At 40.9% G+C, this 15,993-nt stretch overlaps 1 protein-coding gene across 1 annotated transcript in view; it reads right to left on the bottom strand.

Moving 5' to 3' along the window:
• Nucleotides 1-370: 370 nt before the first annotated feature.
• Nucleotides 371-15,993, bottom strand: part of FAM216B (family with sequence similarity 216 member B) — a 148,682-nt gene continuing 133,059 nt past the window's right edge. Inside the window, 2 exon segments of the mRNA XM_067713187.1 lie at nt 371-588; nt 2,297-2,458. Of these exon segments, the coding sequence (XP_067569288.1) occupies nt 371-588; nt 2,297-2,458 (380 nt within the window).

Below are 15,993 nucleotides of genomic sequence, written 5' to 3'. Positions count from 1 at the left end.
ATGCACAGTAGGGGGCTTGCAAAATATGTTCACCCAGTGACAGAGGACCTGAATCCTCTAGTCACTTGTCCCCTTCCACTGTTCTTGGGATTTCTCTGGGATGTTCTAATTCAAAGGAAGCTTTTACTTTGAAAGCTTCAAAAGTCATTTTACTCTACAGATTCTGTATAGAATGAGAGGCTTGCTGACTCTCAGCTCCCATTGCTCTTAAGCCACTCAACTTGTTCTTGCTAGTAAAATGTATGTGAATTGGAGAGATTATTTCTAGGTATGGTGTTTGTATTAGATGTTATTCTTTTATTCATTCCTATTCAAAAAATATGCACTAAATACTCACTAGATGCCAGGGGTATATGGGTGAACCCCCTGTTCAGAGCTTGTGCAAAACCTTGGTCCTGAGGGATCGGAGCCCTGTGCTTTGGGTCCTGAGTGGAACCACAAACACAGGTAGTGCTGTGGGCCGTGTTCTTGTCCTGCCTGAGGCTCTCTGGGAGATGGTTCTCTGACAACCTGCCCTGGCTGAGGCTCTTTTGGTTGAATCTCTAAGTAAGGCAGCACAAGCCAAGGCCTCCTGTTGAGTAATATAGCCTGGAGGGAAGAAATGAGATAAACCTCAAAGTCAACCGTTTTACAAAACAAACAATTCTGCAAATATCCACATCTGCACAAAATTCCTTCTACCTTGTAGGGCAGAAGCAATTATGTTTAGCACACTCAGATTGTATACTTTTTCAGGATATGAAGTATATTTTTCTTCTATTGCATTTCTCATTTAATAAGTTAATAAATAGTCATTGATTAACACAACAAATTATTTGGAGAGAGACTTGAGCCATGTGGAATCTTCACATGAATTGCTTATCTTCAATATCAAAACTTTCTTCAAATAGAAACAGATATATTCAGTCTCTCTCTGTTTCTAAAGTGTAGTCTGCAGACCACACACTACAGAATCGTTTGGCTGAGGCCACATTAATAATGCTTTTTAAAAATGCAGATTTCTGACTCTATTCCAAAGAACTTCTGAGTCAGAAACAGAGAGTTAGGCCTGGAAGTCTGTATTTTAATAACATAGACAGGTGGGTTTTACGTGCTCTAAATGTTGCATATCTCTGTTTACGGTTTCATTGGCCTCTATGCAATTTTACTCTACAAACAAAGCTACCAGATGATGCCTGTGTAACCCTTCAGTTCAAGCATGGGGACCAGGCTTAACCCTGGCTCTGCCACTTACTAGTTGCATGACCCTGGTCAAGTTATTTAACTTACTCATGTCTCAATTTCCATTTCTGTAAAATGTGAGTTATAAAGGCACCATGTAGAGGTGTTTGAGTTTTAAATAAGACAATACATGTAGAGCACTTTGAACTATGCCTGGCACGTAGGAAGCCCTAATAAAAGGTAGCTATTGTTGTTATTGTTCTTGATATTAAATCATTTGCAAAAACCATGTTTTCCTTTTGTGCAAATACAGGAGCAATACTAATAAGGTTGATGTGCTAATGCCAAGTGAGTGTTTACAGAAGAAAGGACCTGTTGGAGTTAGAAGAGTGTAATAAGGGGGAACCGGAGACTGAAAACATCTCCTGGAAGAAAAGAGATTTAATAATAACTACACCTTTCTGTAGGTTGTTGCTTATGGTCTGTGAAAGTTTTTCACAACCATTCTTTCATTTGTGGTTCATAAAATCCCATGAGGTTGGTGGAAGAAGAGAGATGGTAGAGTATGGGGTGAAGGTGCATGGACTTTGGGGGTGATGGTCCTAACTGACATTTACTATCTGTATGATCTTCTTCAAGTCACATAACCTGTCTGAGCTGCAGTTTCCCACAACAGTAAAGTGGGGGAGAAAATGAAATATTCTATGTAGGGCTCGTAGCACAATGTTGGAAACATGGTAAATACTCAATAAGTATAAATATTATTGCTGTGAGTCAAACAAGCCTTTGAACCTGCATAACCAGCAATGGGCTGAGCTGTGGTTTGAGCCCGGACCATCTGCCTAAGCCCATTGCCAGTTCTACTAGATCAAGTTCTTGCAAATCTCAGAGAGTTGTTGACATTTTATAACAAACCATACTCCAGTTTCTTTAAGTCCTCTTAATTTCCCCATAAAACCTTGCTTTTTATTGTCAGAGATAATCATTTTTAAATTGACCTGCCAACCATGCTGATGAAATATCAGGCTGACAGAGTTCATTCTACTTGAACTATTTACCTGGAAACTTGACTGCCAGCTGCAACATACGAGTCCCTTCCTGAGATGCCTGGTTCAGGTCAGGTAGTTAAACTCACCAAGCAGCTGCTGTTGCTGGAGGCCGTGAACATAGCAGGTCTGCAGGGCCACCCACTGGGCCCTGGGATTGTAAATCCTCATGCTGCTGTAAAAGTAGCGCTGCTGCCCTTGGGTTAGGTCCTGTCAGAGGAGAGCGGTTGATTTTGATGAGTCGGTGGAATTTGATAGGATTAGAGTGGGATGTATTCAAAGCTGACTTCCACAGAAATAAGATGCTTCTCTCTCTCTGTCTCTCTCACACCCCTTAGTTTACTTAAACAGTCTTCCACTGACATGTGTAGTAGTGAAAATGAATTAAAAAAGGATTCTAGGTAAGTAGGTCAAAGTATTGGGCTGAGGGAGATCCAAGGATTTTCAATATCTGATAACTGTACTGATCTCTTATAATCCTTGTTGAGGAAGGTAGGCTATGAGAATCTACACAGGGCCTGAAGTGTGCCAGGCTCTGGAGGGTAAAAGAGAACTTTCCACTGAGAGTTCTCAGTGAGCGGGGGAGAGAGCTAGGTAGATAATAGATGGGTAATATGATAAGGGTGCAAGGTCATTAGTGAAAAGGTGCTATGAAAACAGAAGGAAAACAAGCTCTGTGTTAGCAGTCAAGGAAGCTTCCTGAAAGAGATGACCAACACATCTGAGTCTTCCAGGTAAGGAGGGATTCCCTAAAGGGACTAGAATACTGGTTCTCAAAGGGCATCAGCATCACCTAGAAATCTTTTAGAAATGCAGATTCTCAGGTTTCACCCCAGACCTACAGAATCAGAAACTCTTGGGGGTGGGGCCCAGCCCTCTGGTGCCCTCCAGGTGCTTTTGATACACGCACAGTAAAATTTGAGGACCACTGGACCAGAAGGAAAAGAAAGGCTGATTAGAGGGAGAAAGTGGTACAGATTTTCTTATGGGACACAAAATATCTGAATATATTGGGAACTAGACTTTCGGCATTTTTTTTAACTTTAATCAGCATATAGAGTCTGAGCTGGAAAAGCCTCTAGAGTTAGTAAGGCAGGGGAAGATCATGGAAGCCTTTTCTGCTATACTAAGGGTTTAAAGATTTCCTTTTATATGAAGAACATTGGTCTTTATTTAAAGCAGTGGTTATCAACACGAGTGATTTTGACCCTGAAGGGACGTTTGGCAATGTCTGGAGACATTTTTGGTTGTCACAAATGGTGGGAGGGACGATGGATGCCACTGGCATTCAGCTGGGGAGAGGCCAGGGAGGCTGCTGAATAGACTACGGAGCATGAGACAGCCTCCCAGGGTCCTGCAACCAAGAATTACTCAGCCCCAAGTGCCATTCTTTAAGCTGACCAGATCTGCATTTTACAAAGATCGCTCTGGCCCTGCTGTGGACAATGGCCTCAAGGGAAGACAAACCACTGGTAGGGAGACCATTTAGGAAGCTACCATCTAGTGCTAGGGAGGAACAAGAAGGGCTGGACTACAATTACTTTTATATACCTGATATACCATAAGTGCTCACTGTATTGAGATGGGGAAACAGAGGTAGTGGCATCAACATTTTAGAAAAATCAAGATAAAATAAGTTCCCCTTAGGCTAAAAAATTCAAAACAATGACAGAATTTCAAAACTAGTTGATAACCATGTAATACAAACTAAACTTAAGATAAATATATATAAGCTAAGTGAGTTTTATCTGCTAGAAATTTTGTGTGACGTTGACATCTGTGAGTCAGATTTTTTTGGTGTCTAGAGACCTGAAACTTGATATTAAAAATATGTTCAGAGGGAAAGTAGCTGAGCCAAGTACTTCACACTTTGAGACATCATTTCCGCTTTACAGTTTCTGAATTAGATGTTTTAAAAGATAATATATTTGGGCTTCCCTGATGGCGCAGTGGTTGAGAGTCTGCCTGCCAATGCAGGGGACACAGGTTCGTGCCCCGGTCTGGGAAGATCCCACATGCCACGGAGCGGCTGGGCCCGTAAGCCATGGCCGCTGAGCCTGTGTGTCCGGAGCCTGTGCTCCGCAACGGGAGAGGCCACAGCAGTGAAAGGCCCGTGTACCGCAAAAAGAAAAAAGATATTTGAAGAAGAGAATAGATCCCTAAGTAAGACTTTTCAAATGATTGAGAACAATATAACAGGAAAATTGCAAGCCATTTCAAGAGCAAAGCTCCAAAGTGCAATGGGAGTTTCCATTTACCGCAAAAAATAAAAAAAAAGATCATCCATAATTTAACAATGCATAGCTATTGTTGGCATTTGATTGATTCCATTTTATAATTTTTCCCCATGTACATTGTGTGTGATTAAAAATTTTTTTTTATTTTTATTTTTTTTTTAAGAAGATGTTGGGGGTAGGAGTTTATTAATTAATTAATTTATTTTTGCTGTGTTGGGTCTTCATTTCTGTGCGAGGGTTTTCTCTAGTTGTGGCAAGCAGGGGCCACTCTTCATCGCGGTGCGCGGGCCTCTCACTATCGTGGCCTCTCTTGTTGCAGAGCACAGGCTCCAGACGCACAGGCTCAGTAGTTGTGGCTCACAGGCCTAGTTGATCTGCGGAATGTGGGATCCTCCCAGACCAGGGCTTGAACCCATGTCCCCTGCATTAGCAGGCAGATTCTTAATCACTGCGCCACCAGGGAAGCCCAAAGAATGCTGTGCCTTTTTTTTTTTTTTTTTTTTTTCCCCAGTACGCGGGCCTCTCACTGTTGTGGCCTCTCCCGCTGTGGAGCACAGGCTGCAGACGTGCAGGCTCAGCGGCCATGGCTCACGGGCCCAGCCGCTCCGCGGCATGTGGGATCTTCCCGGACTGGGCCACGAACCCGTGTCCCCTGCATCGGCAGGCGGACTCTCAACCACTGCACCACCAGGGAAGCCCTTGTGTGTGATTTTAGAACAGGGAGATCATTCTCTATGTGTTATGCACCTTCCCAGAACATTAAATATCCTTTGAAAATATGATTTATCTTGACAGTATCGTATATCTTTACATCACTCTCCATTTCTTGCACATTCAGATTTGCAATTTTCCAGCCTTGTACTATAAAAGAAGCTATTAAATCTAGCCATGCTTCTAACCTGACAAAGATACAGAATGAAGGAGCCACATCTGCTATAAGTCTCGTTTCCTTTCCATGTAATTTAGGGTTTAGAATCTGAGGTGTATAGCATAATTTAAAAATTAACAATCAAGAAAGAATGGACATATTGGAATAGGGTTGCTAAGGCAGAGTGGAAACCCCTAACATTTTCTCCTCTGCTCACTCCTTTGCCCTTGTCAACAACGCCTACCTCATCGGGTTGTTTGATTACCTGAGAGGTTTTTAAAAATTTATTTTATTGAAGTACAGTTGAGTTACAGTGTTGTGTTAATTTTTGAAGTGCAGCAAAGTGATTCAGTTGTACATATATATACATTCTTTTTCCTATTCTTTTCCATTATGGTTTATCCCAGGGTATTAAATATAGTTCCCTATGCTATACAGTAGGACCTTGTTGTTTATCCATTCTATATATAATATTATTAACTGAGATTTGAATACAGAATGCTCTCATTAGGCCAGTTCCTCTTCTCTCCTCTACCCTATTGAATGCGCTTAAGAAGGATTTTAATGCATGAGAAAACTCTGGTTCTGAGTTCACAGAGCTAATTGCTCAGATCTTCCAGAAGAGAAATTTATAGGAAAACATCAGTCAACATCTTTGTGTGTCTTGTTTCCACAATATAAACTTTAAATTAAACTATAAATACTGCTTTCCTTCACTGTGCACTCCAGAAACCATACCAACCAAGATATACTCTTTTAATATTGTCCATGATAGAAGCCTACACTCTATCCTGTAATCAAATCATCTCAGTATCCCTCTTCCCATTTTCCAGATCTGTAGAGCAGAACATAAATATTCTTCAAAGCTGGGAAGATTTCTTCTCTCCTCAGACAGCGTAAAGAAATGACTGATGATCTTTCTTGGGGTGGCAGTTCATGTGTGATTTTCTTGGACTGTTGCTGAGGAAATCCATCTTACCTATTCTAGTGGTCTGTACTTGATAAAATTTGATTAAAATGCTTGCAGAATTCAGGGAGGAAATATCTACCAAAAAAACTTATATCTGAAACAAAAAGACAGATTTGTTTAAAAGAAACTTAGCCTGTATTGTAATCTCCCCTTTTTTAAAGGCTGGTATTCATATTCAATGTAGTTTTCTTGCAAGGTCCCTTTCTTCATGCAGTGGTGGCGGTAAAATTCAGTTTGTTGATAAGCTGATATCCAAACAATGTCATGTGATGAAGCAAAGAGCTGGGGGAGTTTGGCTGCATGCCTTTCCCTGTTTCTGGACAGCATGGAACTGCACAGTTTAATCGTTTTTCTTCCAAACTTTGTATCTAATCAAGTGTCGACTTTTAAATCTACCATATCTGCGTTATATGCAGACATGGGGGAGAAAAGTGCATGGAGACAGACACTCTGGCCTCTGCCGCCGCAGGCTCGCCGTTCATGGAGACAGAGAGGCTGAATATTAAAGGTCAAGAAATCCATCAGGGCAACAGGCCATTACATGTGTTCTTCTCAGATTTGGAGTCAGTAACCGCCATCCCCGTTGCTCAGAATGATGAAGGAATAATTCCTAAATATAGAGGTACAGGCATACATTTGACTGTGGTAATCTATGGAGTTGTCCCATATATTAAGATATTGTTCCTTTCTTAATTTTTGGAGGAGTATGATATTCTCCATATTTGATCTTGAATAGAGGCCGCATGATAATGAACTTATGGCACAAGATTCTTGCTCACACTGATGTCATCAGCATAAGCCTCATTTTAACCTGACTCATGAGAGCAATCTTATCCCTTCCTCTGGGCTAGCATTATTATTACAGACTTCTTTCTTTCTTGAGAATCTGCTCTCTGAATGCTACGTTATCTGTAAAAATGAAGAGTTCCTAGGGAAAATGGAAGAAGTACCAAAAGAAAACCACAAATTGAAAATTCTTAGGAGACTAAGGGGAAGAAAAATATAAGGAGATAAAAGTGATGAACTGTATAGCTTAAAAAAGAAAGGACTCAACACACAAAAAAGTTTGCATTTTTTCCCAATAATTTAAATGCAGACCTTCTGGGGAATAAAAATGGCACAAGTAAGTGTCTGTAAATGCCAGTGAATACCACAAAACCTCTCAGATCTGGATCTCAGAGTTTGGTGATTCTCTACTGAGAGATAAAGAACAGTTGTCTGCAGAGTTGGCATTGTCAGTTGAGTCTCCCTTGCATGTTTTTCCAGGATATGATGAAATGCCTTCTAGAGCAAACCACATCTGCTGACTGTTACACACACATGCTGATTCATAACAGCATGCATTACTCCCTGCTCAGTCAGGAAAATAGAAACAGATCTAGGTGTTTGACAGAGAGGGAATTGAACATAAGGAATATAAAAGTTTTGGAATGGGCTGTACAGGAGCAAAACAAGAAAGGTTAGCTTATCCAAAGATTGGCAATTGCACTAAACTACTACCACACCGAGAGCTGGGGGACAAAAGCAAAAATGATTTCACCCAGAGTCCATGAACACTGTGCCATTGAGGCTGCTTCTGTTGGGACATTGCTGCCTGAGTAGCACCCCAGGACCTGGTACACACCTGCTATTCTTGCTTCTGTGTTCTTTCCAAAACTTTAAATATTACTGTTGCTATCACCACTGTTATTGCCTGGCTGCTACTATTGCTGATGCTGCCACTGTTACAGATGCAAGCAGAAACCATTCTCCTTCTCCTTTCCCCCAGCCTTCCATATTCTGCGTCCCATTGGATGCCAGCTCGTGAGGAATTCTGCAAAATGTATTTTGCAGTCTTCCCACTACTGTGGTAAAGAGAAGGATATAGAAGGGTAAGCGTGAAGCTGAGTGATAATGGACACCACATACAGCCAATGTTTGCCTAATACCACTAAAGTTTGGAATTTTGTTAGAAAAGACAAAATAAAAGATAATTAACTAGCTCTATAGATGGTATCAAAGAATGAGGTATAAATTTTGGGACAATAACTTAAGACTTAGGAATGATGAAAAAAATGTATATCATCAATTTTGGACAAAGAAATTGTCTTCCCAATGACTAGCTAGACTTTTCAAAGAGAATTAAAACTGACTACAAAAAAAAAAAAGTAGAAACACCCATCATATAATTACTATAGAAAATATAATTTTGACTAATGATGAAGGTGCATACTATTTCATAGATGAAACATTGGTACAACAATGGGACACAATGCTTAAGACATTGGTATGTCTACATTCCAGTGCTTAGAACATGGGTCATAAAGTGTTTTTATAGAATAGTAGGGTAGATATGACCTCATGGGCATTACCAAGTGAGAAAAAGGGACCCATGATTGGAATCCAAGATGAGATTAAACCCTAATTCAAAGAATCCAGTCTGCTAGAACAAGAGGCAGAGTATCACTGTATATTACAGAGATAAGTACTTCCCAGGAAAACCATGAACCCAAGAGGAAATTATCTGCTCATATCCTTCTGCTCCTGCTTCTTCTCCAAGATCCTTTTAGCTGCAGGGCTAATTCTGCCAGGGGATAATTCTGCCAGGCACAGATGTCCTCCCTTGGCTACCCCAAGCCCTCAGAGGGCATCAGTGAACCATAATAAAGTGAAAGAAGTATCCTTCCCCGCACTCGGTGCTGCTGTTTATCACTTGGACTCCTGAGTGTTTCCATTCAGAGCTTTCACAGTCTTTGTTGGACTTTCTTTCACAAAGAGCTGTGTAGTCCATTGGGCGCAATCCTGTTTGGTGGGGTTTTTCATGGAGGCTGATTATTCCTCTGTTATCTTTTGTTTTTTTCATGCCATCTCTTCGCAGAAAACTCCTATTTCTCCAGGATCCCCAAACCAAAGCTCTTACACATACCGACCACTTTGGGGTCACTGGTCTCAAGAGCAAGAAAACTAAGAATCCCGGTTTGAGCTGTAAGAGCCACTTTCAGTGAGTGAAAACTACTTTGGACACTTAGAAGCAGTGATTAGCAGCAAAGGAAAAGCTGGGTATGGTCATATATGTGCCAAGGACTTTGGGAAAACAGATTCATAAAGTTCAGAAAATAATCTAAAATGGAATAGAACTCAAGGAACTACCCAGAGATTTAACTTTGACTCTATAATCCCAAATAACTCTATGGAATAAAAAGGTAAGAGGTCAAAAGGAACTAGAGTAGGTGCCCTGGGTACTTGTAGACAATTCTAGACTCAAGGGCATGTTATTTTAAAAAATTCTAAGAATTTACAAAAATGTCTTTTTCACTGGGGATTAGCGCTGGTCCTCTGAAGACAGATCCTATGGCATAGCTATTAAATAGTAGAGCCAGGACTCAAACCCATGGTTACCTGAAGTCTATGATTTCTCCCCTTGGACTCCGGAACTAAAAGGGAATTCAAGCAACGTATATGTTGCTGTAATAGAAAATTATTCCTCTTATCCAGCCATTACCCACAGACAAAATTCATGCATCTTGATTCTTTCTGTCCTTGGAGTATATTTCATTTCCATCTTGAATACTACTTGGTTGAACAAAGGGAGGCTTTAGTTTCACAAAGACTTATGGTCATAATTCTGGAGCAGGATATTAGTCTTATTATACTGCATCATTGACCTTCTAATAAGGCTCCTGGAAAGGCTTCATGGAAATAGGCGTCTAGCTGGCCAGTCCCATCAGCCCTAAAACCGGCCCAGTCATTTCCCAGTTCACAGAAGATGTGGGTGTAAAGCTTAGGTCCTTACCCAGGAAAACACTCTTTGCATTTATTCTGATTTTTTAAAAAGTGGACTGAATAAAAATACTATCTATCACTTGACAGTGAGTTAGTAGAGCAACTTTCATTGAGATATAATTAACATATAATATTAGTTTCAGGTGTACAACATAATGAGTCTATATTTGTATGTATTGCAAAATAATCACTACAATAAGTCTAGTTAATATCCATCTCTATAAACATTTAGAAGATCAATACTGACAGCTATGTTTTGAACAGTCATTTCCTTTTTTGTTGTTAGTAGGGATAGGATTCTGAGACTTTTAGATGTTGTAGACCTGGTATTTCTGCAGTTAACAAGGTGCCTTATGAAATCCTCATGGACAGATAAGTACAATTTGAAACTTGTTAAAAAGTAATACTAGAGGGGCCAATTAAAGGGTCAGTGACAACCTAGATAGGGTTTTGGTGACATGCCCTGATCTCTTCCACAGTTTTATCAAGGTCTTGAATGAAGACATAGTCGGCAATCTTACTAAGTTTTCAGATGACAAAGATCTAGTTTCCAAATGACAGAAATCTATTCAACAGGTGGGATAGAAAACATAGTGGATGGCAGAATCAGGACACAGAAAGATCTTGACAAGTTAAAGTGATGGATTGAATCTAATAGGATAAAATGTAATAACAATAACAACAAAAATTATATTCTGCATCAGAATTTGATTTCTAGTTGGAAAAACACAGAAATAGAATTTGGAGTTTAGTAGCAGTTTAGGCATAGGGAAGTAAATGCAGAATGAGGCTGCTAGAGGGATTCATGAGTGTGTAGGCTACATCAACAGAAGTATAGTTTCTAAAATAAGGGAGAAATTGGGATTGCCCTGGTGCGCTTTGTGCTGCAGTGTTGTGTCCACACAAGGGACATAGGCAAGGTGGAGTGTGTGGCTAAAACAGAGGTGCTGTGTCATAGGATGAGCTGGCACATGCATAAGAGCTATTGAATCTGGAAAAGATCTATGGCAGAAGGGGGTGGGGTGGGCAATAAAGCCTCACAAAATATTTGAAGGGCTCATGTGTTAAAAAAAACTTCTGGACAGCCATCCCCACCTCTGCAGGAGACCCTCCAACGCTAGCAGATTAAAAGTTAAAGAGAAGGGAGGGACCTTCAAGATGGCCGAAGAGTAAGACATGGAGATCACCATCCTCCCCACAAACACATCAAAAATACATCTACATGAGGAACAATTCCTGCAGAACACCTATTGAACTCTGGCAGAAGACCTCAGACTTCCCAAAAGTCAAGAAACTCCCCACGTACCTGGGTAGGGCAAAAGAAAAAACAAAAAAACAGAGACAAAAGAATAGGGACAGGACCTCCACCTCTGGGAGGGAGCTGTGAAGGAGGAAAGGTTTCCACACACTAGGAAGGCCCTTCACTGGCTGAGATAGGGGGTGGGCAGGAGGGAAGCTTCAGAGCCATGGAGGAGAGCACAGCAACAGGGGTGCGGGGGGCAAAGCAGAGAGATTCCCGCACAGAGGATCAGTGCCAACCAGCACTCACCGGCCCGAGCGGCTTGTCTGCTCACCTGCCAGGACGGGTGGGGGCTGGGAGCTAAGGCTCGGGCTTCGGAGGTCGGATCCCAGGGAGAGGACTGGGGTTGGCGGCGTCAACACAGCCTGAAGGGGGCTAGTGCACCACAGCTAGCCGGGAGGGAGTCCGAGAAAAAGAATGGAATTGCCTAGGCGGCAAGAGACCATTGTTTCGGGGTGTGCGAGGAGAGGGGATTCAGAGCACTGCCTAAACGAGCTCCAGAGACGGGCACGAGCTGTGGCTATCAGCGCAGACACCAGAGATGGGCATGAGACGCTAAGGCTGCTGCTGCAGCCACCAAGAAGCCTGTGTGCAGGCACAGGTCACTCTCCACACCTCTCCTCCCAGGAGCCTGTGCAGCCCGCCACTGCCAGGGTCCCGTTATCCAGGGACAACTTCCCCGGGAGAACGCACAGCGTGCCTGAGACTGTTGCAACATCACTCTGTCCTCTGCCGCCGCAGGCTCGCCCTGCATTCCGTACCCCTCCCTCCCCCCGGCCTGAGTGAGCCAGAGCCCCCGAATCAGCTGCTACTTTAACCCTGTTCTGCCCAGGTGGGGAATAGATGACCTCAGGCGACCTACATGCAGAGGCGGGGCAAAACCCAAAGCTGAACCCCAGGACCTGTGCGAACAAAGAAGAGAAAGGGAAATCTCTCCCAGCAGCCTCAGGAGCAGTGGATTAAATCTCTACAATCCACTTGATGTACCCTGCATCTCTGGAATAACTGAACAGAAAATGAGTCATCCCAAAATTGAGGTGGTGGACTTTGGGAGCAACTTGGGGTTTGCTTTCTGCATCTAATTTGTTTTTGGTTTTATGTTTGTCTTAGTTTAGTATTTAGAGCTTATCATCATTAGTAGATTTGTTTATTGATTTGGTTGCTCTTTTCCTTTTAAAAAAAATATTTTTTTCCTTTCTGTGAGTGTGTATGCATATGCTTCTTTGTGTGATTTTGTCTGTATAGCTTTGCTTTTACTATTTGTCCTACGGTTCTGTCTGTCTATTTTTAGTATACTTTTTAGCGCTTGTTCTCATTGGTGGATTTGTTTTTTGGTTTGGTTGCTCTCTTCTTTCTTTCTTTTTTTAATTACTTTTATTTTTAATAATTTTTAAAATTTTTAATTTTAATAACTATTTTATTTTCTTTCATTTTTTTCCTCCCTTTTCTTCTGAGCCGTGTGGCTGACAGGGTCTTGGTATTCTGGCCGAGTGTCAGACCTGTGCCTCTGAGGTGGGAGAGCTGAGTTCAGGACATTGGTCCACCAGAGACTTTCCAGCCCCACGTAATATAAAACGGTGAAAGCTCTCCTAGAGATCTCCATCTCAATGCTAAAACCCAGCTCCACTCAATGACCAGCAAGCTACAGTGCTGGACATCCTAAGCCAAACAACTAGCAAGACAGGAACACAACCCCATCCATTAGCAGAGAGGCTGCCTAAAATAATAAGGTCACAGACACCCCAAAACACACCACCGGACATGGTCCTGCCCACAAGAAAGATGAGATCCAGCCTCATCCACCAAAACACAGGCACCAGTCCTCTCCAACAGGAAGCCTACACAACCCACTGAACCAACCATAGCCACTGGGGGAAGACACCAAAAACAAAGGAAACTATGAACCTTCAGCCTGTGAAAAGGAGACCCCAAACACAGTAAGTTAAGCAAAATGAGAAGGCAGAGAAACACACAGCAGATGAAGGAGCAAGGAAAAAACCCACCAGACCAAACAAATGAAGAGGAAATAGGCAGTCTACCTGAAAAAGAATTCAGACTTATGATAGTAAAGATGATCCAAAGTCTTGGAAATAGAATGGAGAAAATACAAGAAACATTTAACAAGGACCTAGAAGAATGAAAGAGCAAACAAACAATGATGAACAACACAATAAATGAAATTAAAAATTCTCTAGAAGGAATCAATAGCAGAATAACTGAGGCAGAAGAACGTATAAGTGACCTGGAAGATAAAATAGTGGAAAGAACTACCACAGAGCAGAATAAAGAAAGAAGAATGAAAAGAATTAAGGACAGTCTCAGAGACCTCTGGGACAACATTAAACGCACCAACATTCGAATAATAGGGGTCCCAGAAGAAGAAGAGAAAAAGAAAGGGACTGAGAAAATATTTGCAGAGATTATAGTTGAAAATTTCCCTAATATGGGAAAGGAAATAGTCAACTCCAGGAAGCACAGAGAGTCCCATACAGGGTAAATCAAGGGAGAATCATGCCAAGACACATATAAATCAAACTATCAAAAATTAAATACAAAGAAAGAATATTAAAAGCAGCAAGGGAAAAACAACAAATAACATACAAGGGAATGCCCATAGGGTTAATAGCTGATCTTTCAGCAGAAACTCTGCAAGCCAGAAGGGAGTGGCAGGATGTATTTAAAGTGATGAAAGGGAAAAACCTACAACCAAGATTACCCTACCCAGCAAGGATCTCATTCAGATTCGACGGAGAAATTAAAACCTTTACAGACAAGCAAAAGCTAAGGGAATTAAGTACCACCAAACCAGCTTTACAACAAATGCTAAAGGAACTTCTCTAGGCAGGAAACACAAGAGAAGGGAAAGACCTACAATAACAAACCAAAAACAATTAAGAAAATGGTAATAGGAATATACATATCGATAACTGCCTTAAATGTAAATGGATTAAATGCTCCAACCAAAAGACATAGACTGGCTGAATGGATACAAAAAAAAGACCTGTATATATGCTGTCTACAAGAGACCCACTTCAGACCTAGGGACACATAGGACTGAAAGTGAGGGGATGGAAAAAGATATTCCATGCAAATGGAAATCAAAAGAAAGCTGGAGTAGCAATTCTCATATCAGACAAAATAGACTTTAAAATAAAGACTATTACAAGAGCCAAAGAAAGACACTACATAATGATCAAGGGATCAATCCAGGAAGAAGATATAACAATTGTAAATATTTATGCATCCAACATAGGAGCACCTCAATACATAAGGCAAATGCTATCAGCCATAGAAGGGGAAATCAACAGTAACGCAATCATAGTAGGGGACTTTATCACCCCGCTTTCACCAATGGACAGATCATCCAAAATGAAAATAAATAAGAAAACACAAGCTTCAAATGATACATTAAACAAGATGGACTTAATTGATATTTATAGGATGTTCCATCCAAAAACAACAGAATACACTTTCTTCTCAAGTGCTCATGGATCATTCTCCAGGATAGATCATATCTTGGGTCACAGATCAAGCCTTGGTAAATTTAAGAAGATTGAAATCGTATCAGGTATCTTTTTGGACCACAACACTGTGAAACTAGATATCAATTAAAGGAAAAAATCTGTAAAAAATACAAACACATGGAGGCTAAACAATACATTACTAAATAACCAAGAGCTCACTGAATAAATCAAAGAGGAAGTCAAAAAATAAGTAGAAATAAATGACAATGAAAACATGATGACCCAAAACCTATGGGATGCAGCAAAAGCAGTTCTAAGAGGGAAGTTTGTAGCAATACAGTCCTACCTCAAGAAACAAGAAACATCTCAAATAAACAACCTAACCTTACACCTAAAGCAGTTAGAGAAAGGAAAACAAAAGAAAACCCCAAAGTTATTAGAAGGAAAGAAATCATAAAGATCAGATCAGAAATGAAGGAAACAATAGCAAAGATCAATAAAACTAAAAGCTGGCTCTTCGAGAAGATAAACAAAATTGATAAACCATTAGCCAGACTCACCAAGAAAAAAGGGAGAAGACACAAATCAATAGAATTAGAAATGAAAAAGGAGAAGTAACAACTGACACTGCAGAAATACAAAGGATCATGAGAGATTACTACAAGCAACTCTATGCCAATAAAATGGACAACCTGGAAGAAATGGACACATTCTAAGAAAAGCACAACCTTCTGAGACTGAACCAGGAAGAAATAGAAAATATAAACAGACCAATCACAAGCACTGAAATTGAAACTGTGATTAAAAATCTTCCAAGAAACAAAAGCCCAGGACCCAATGGCTTCAGAGGTGAATTCTGTCAAACATTTAGAGAAGAGCTAACATCTATCTTAAATTCTTCCAAAATATAGCAGAGGGAGGAACACTCCCAAGCTCATTCTATGAGGCCACCGTCACCCTGATACCAAAGCCAGACAAACATGTCACAAAGAAAGAAAACTATAGGCCAATATCACTGATGAACATAGATGTATAGATGTAAAAATACTCAACAAAATACTATCAAAAAGAATGCGAGGTTCCTTAAAAAACTAAAAATATCACTACCATATGACCCAGCAGTCCCACTACTGGGCATGTACCCTGAGAAAACCATAATTCAAAAAGAGTCATGGGGCTTCCCTG

Source organism: Pseudorca crassidens, chromosome 18, assembly GCF_039906515.1.
Source record: "Pseudorca crassidens isolate mPseCra1 chromosome 18, mPseCra1.hap1, whole genome shotgun sequence".
In the NCBI taxonomy this organism is placed as follows: domain Eukaryota; kingdom Metazoa; phylum Chordata; class Mammalia; order Artiodactyla; family Delphinidae; genus Pseudorca; species Pseudorca crassidens.
This window is presented reverse-complemented; position numbering and strand designations above follow the sequence as displayed.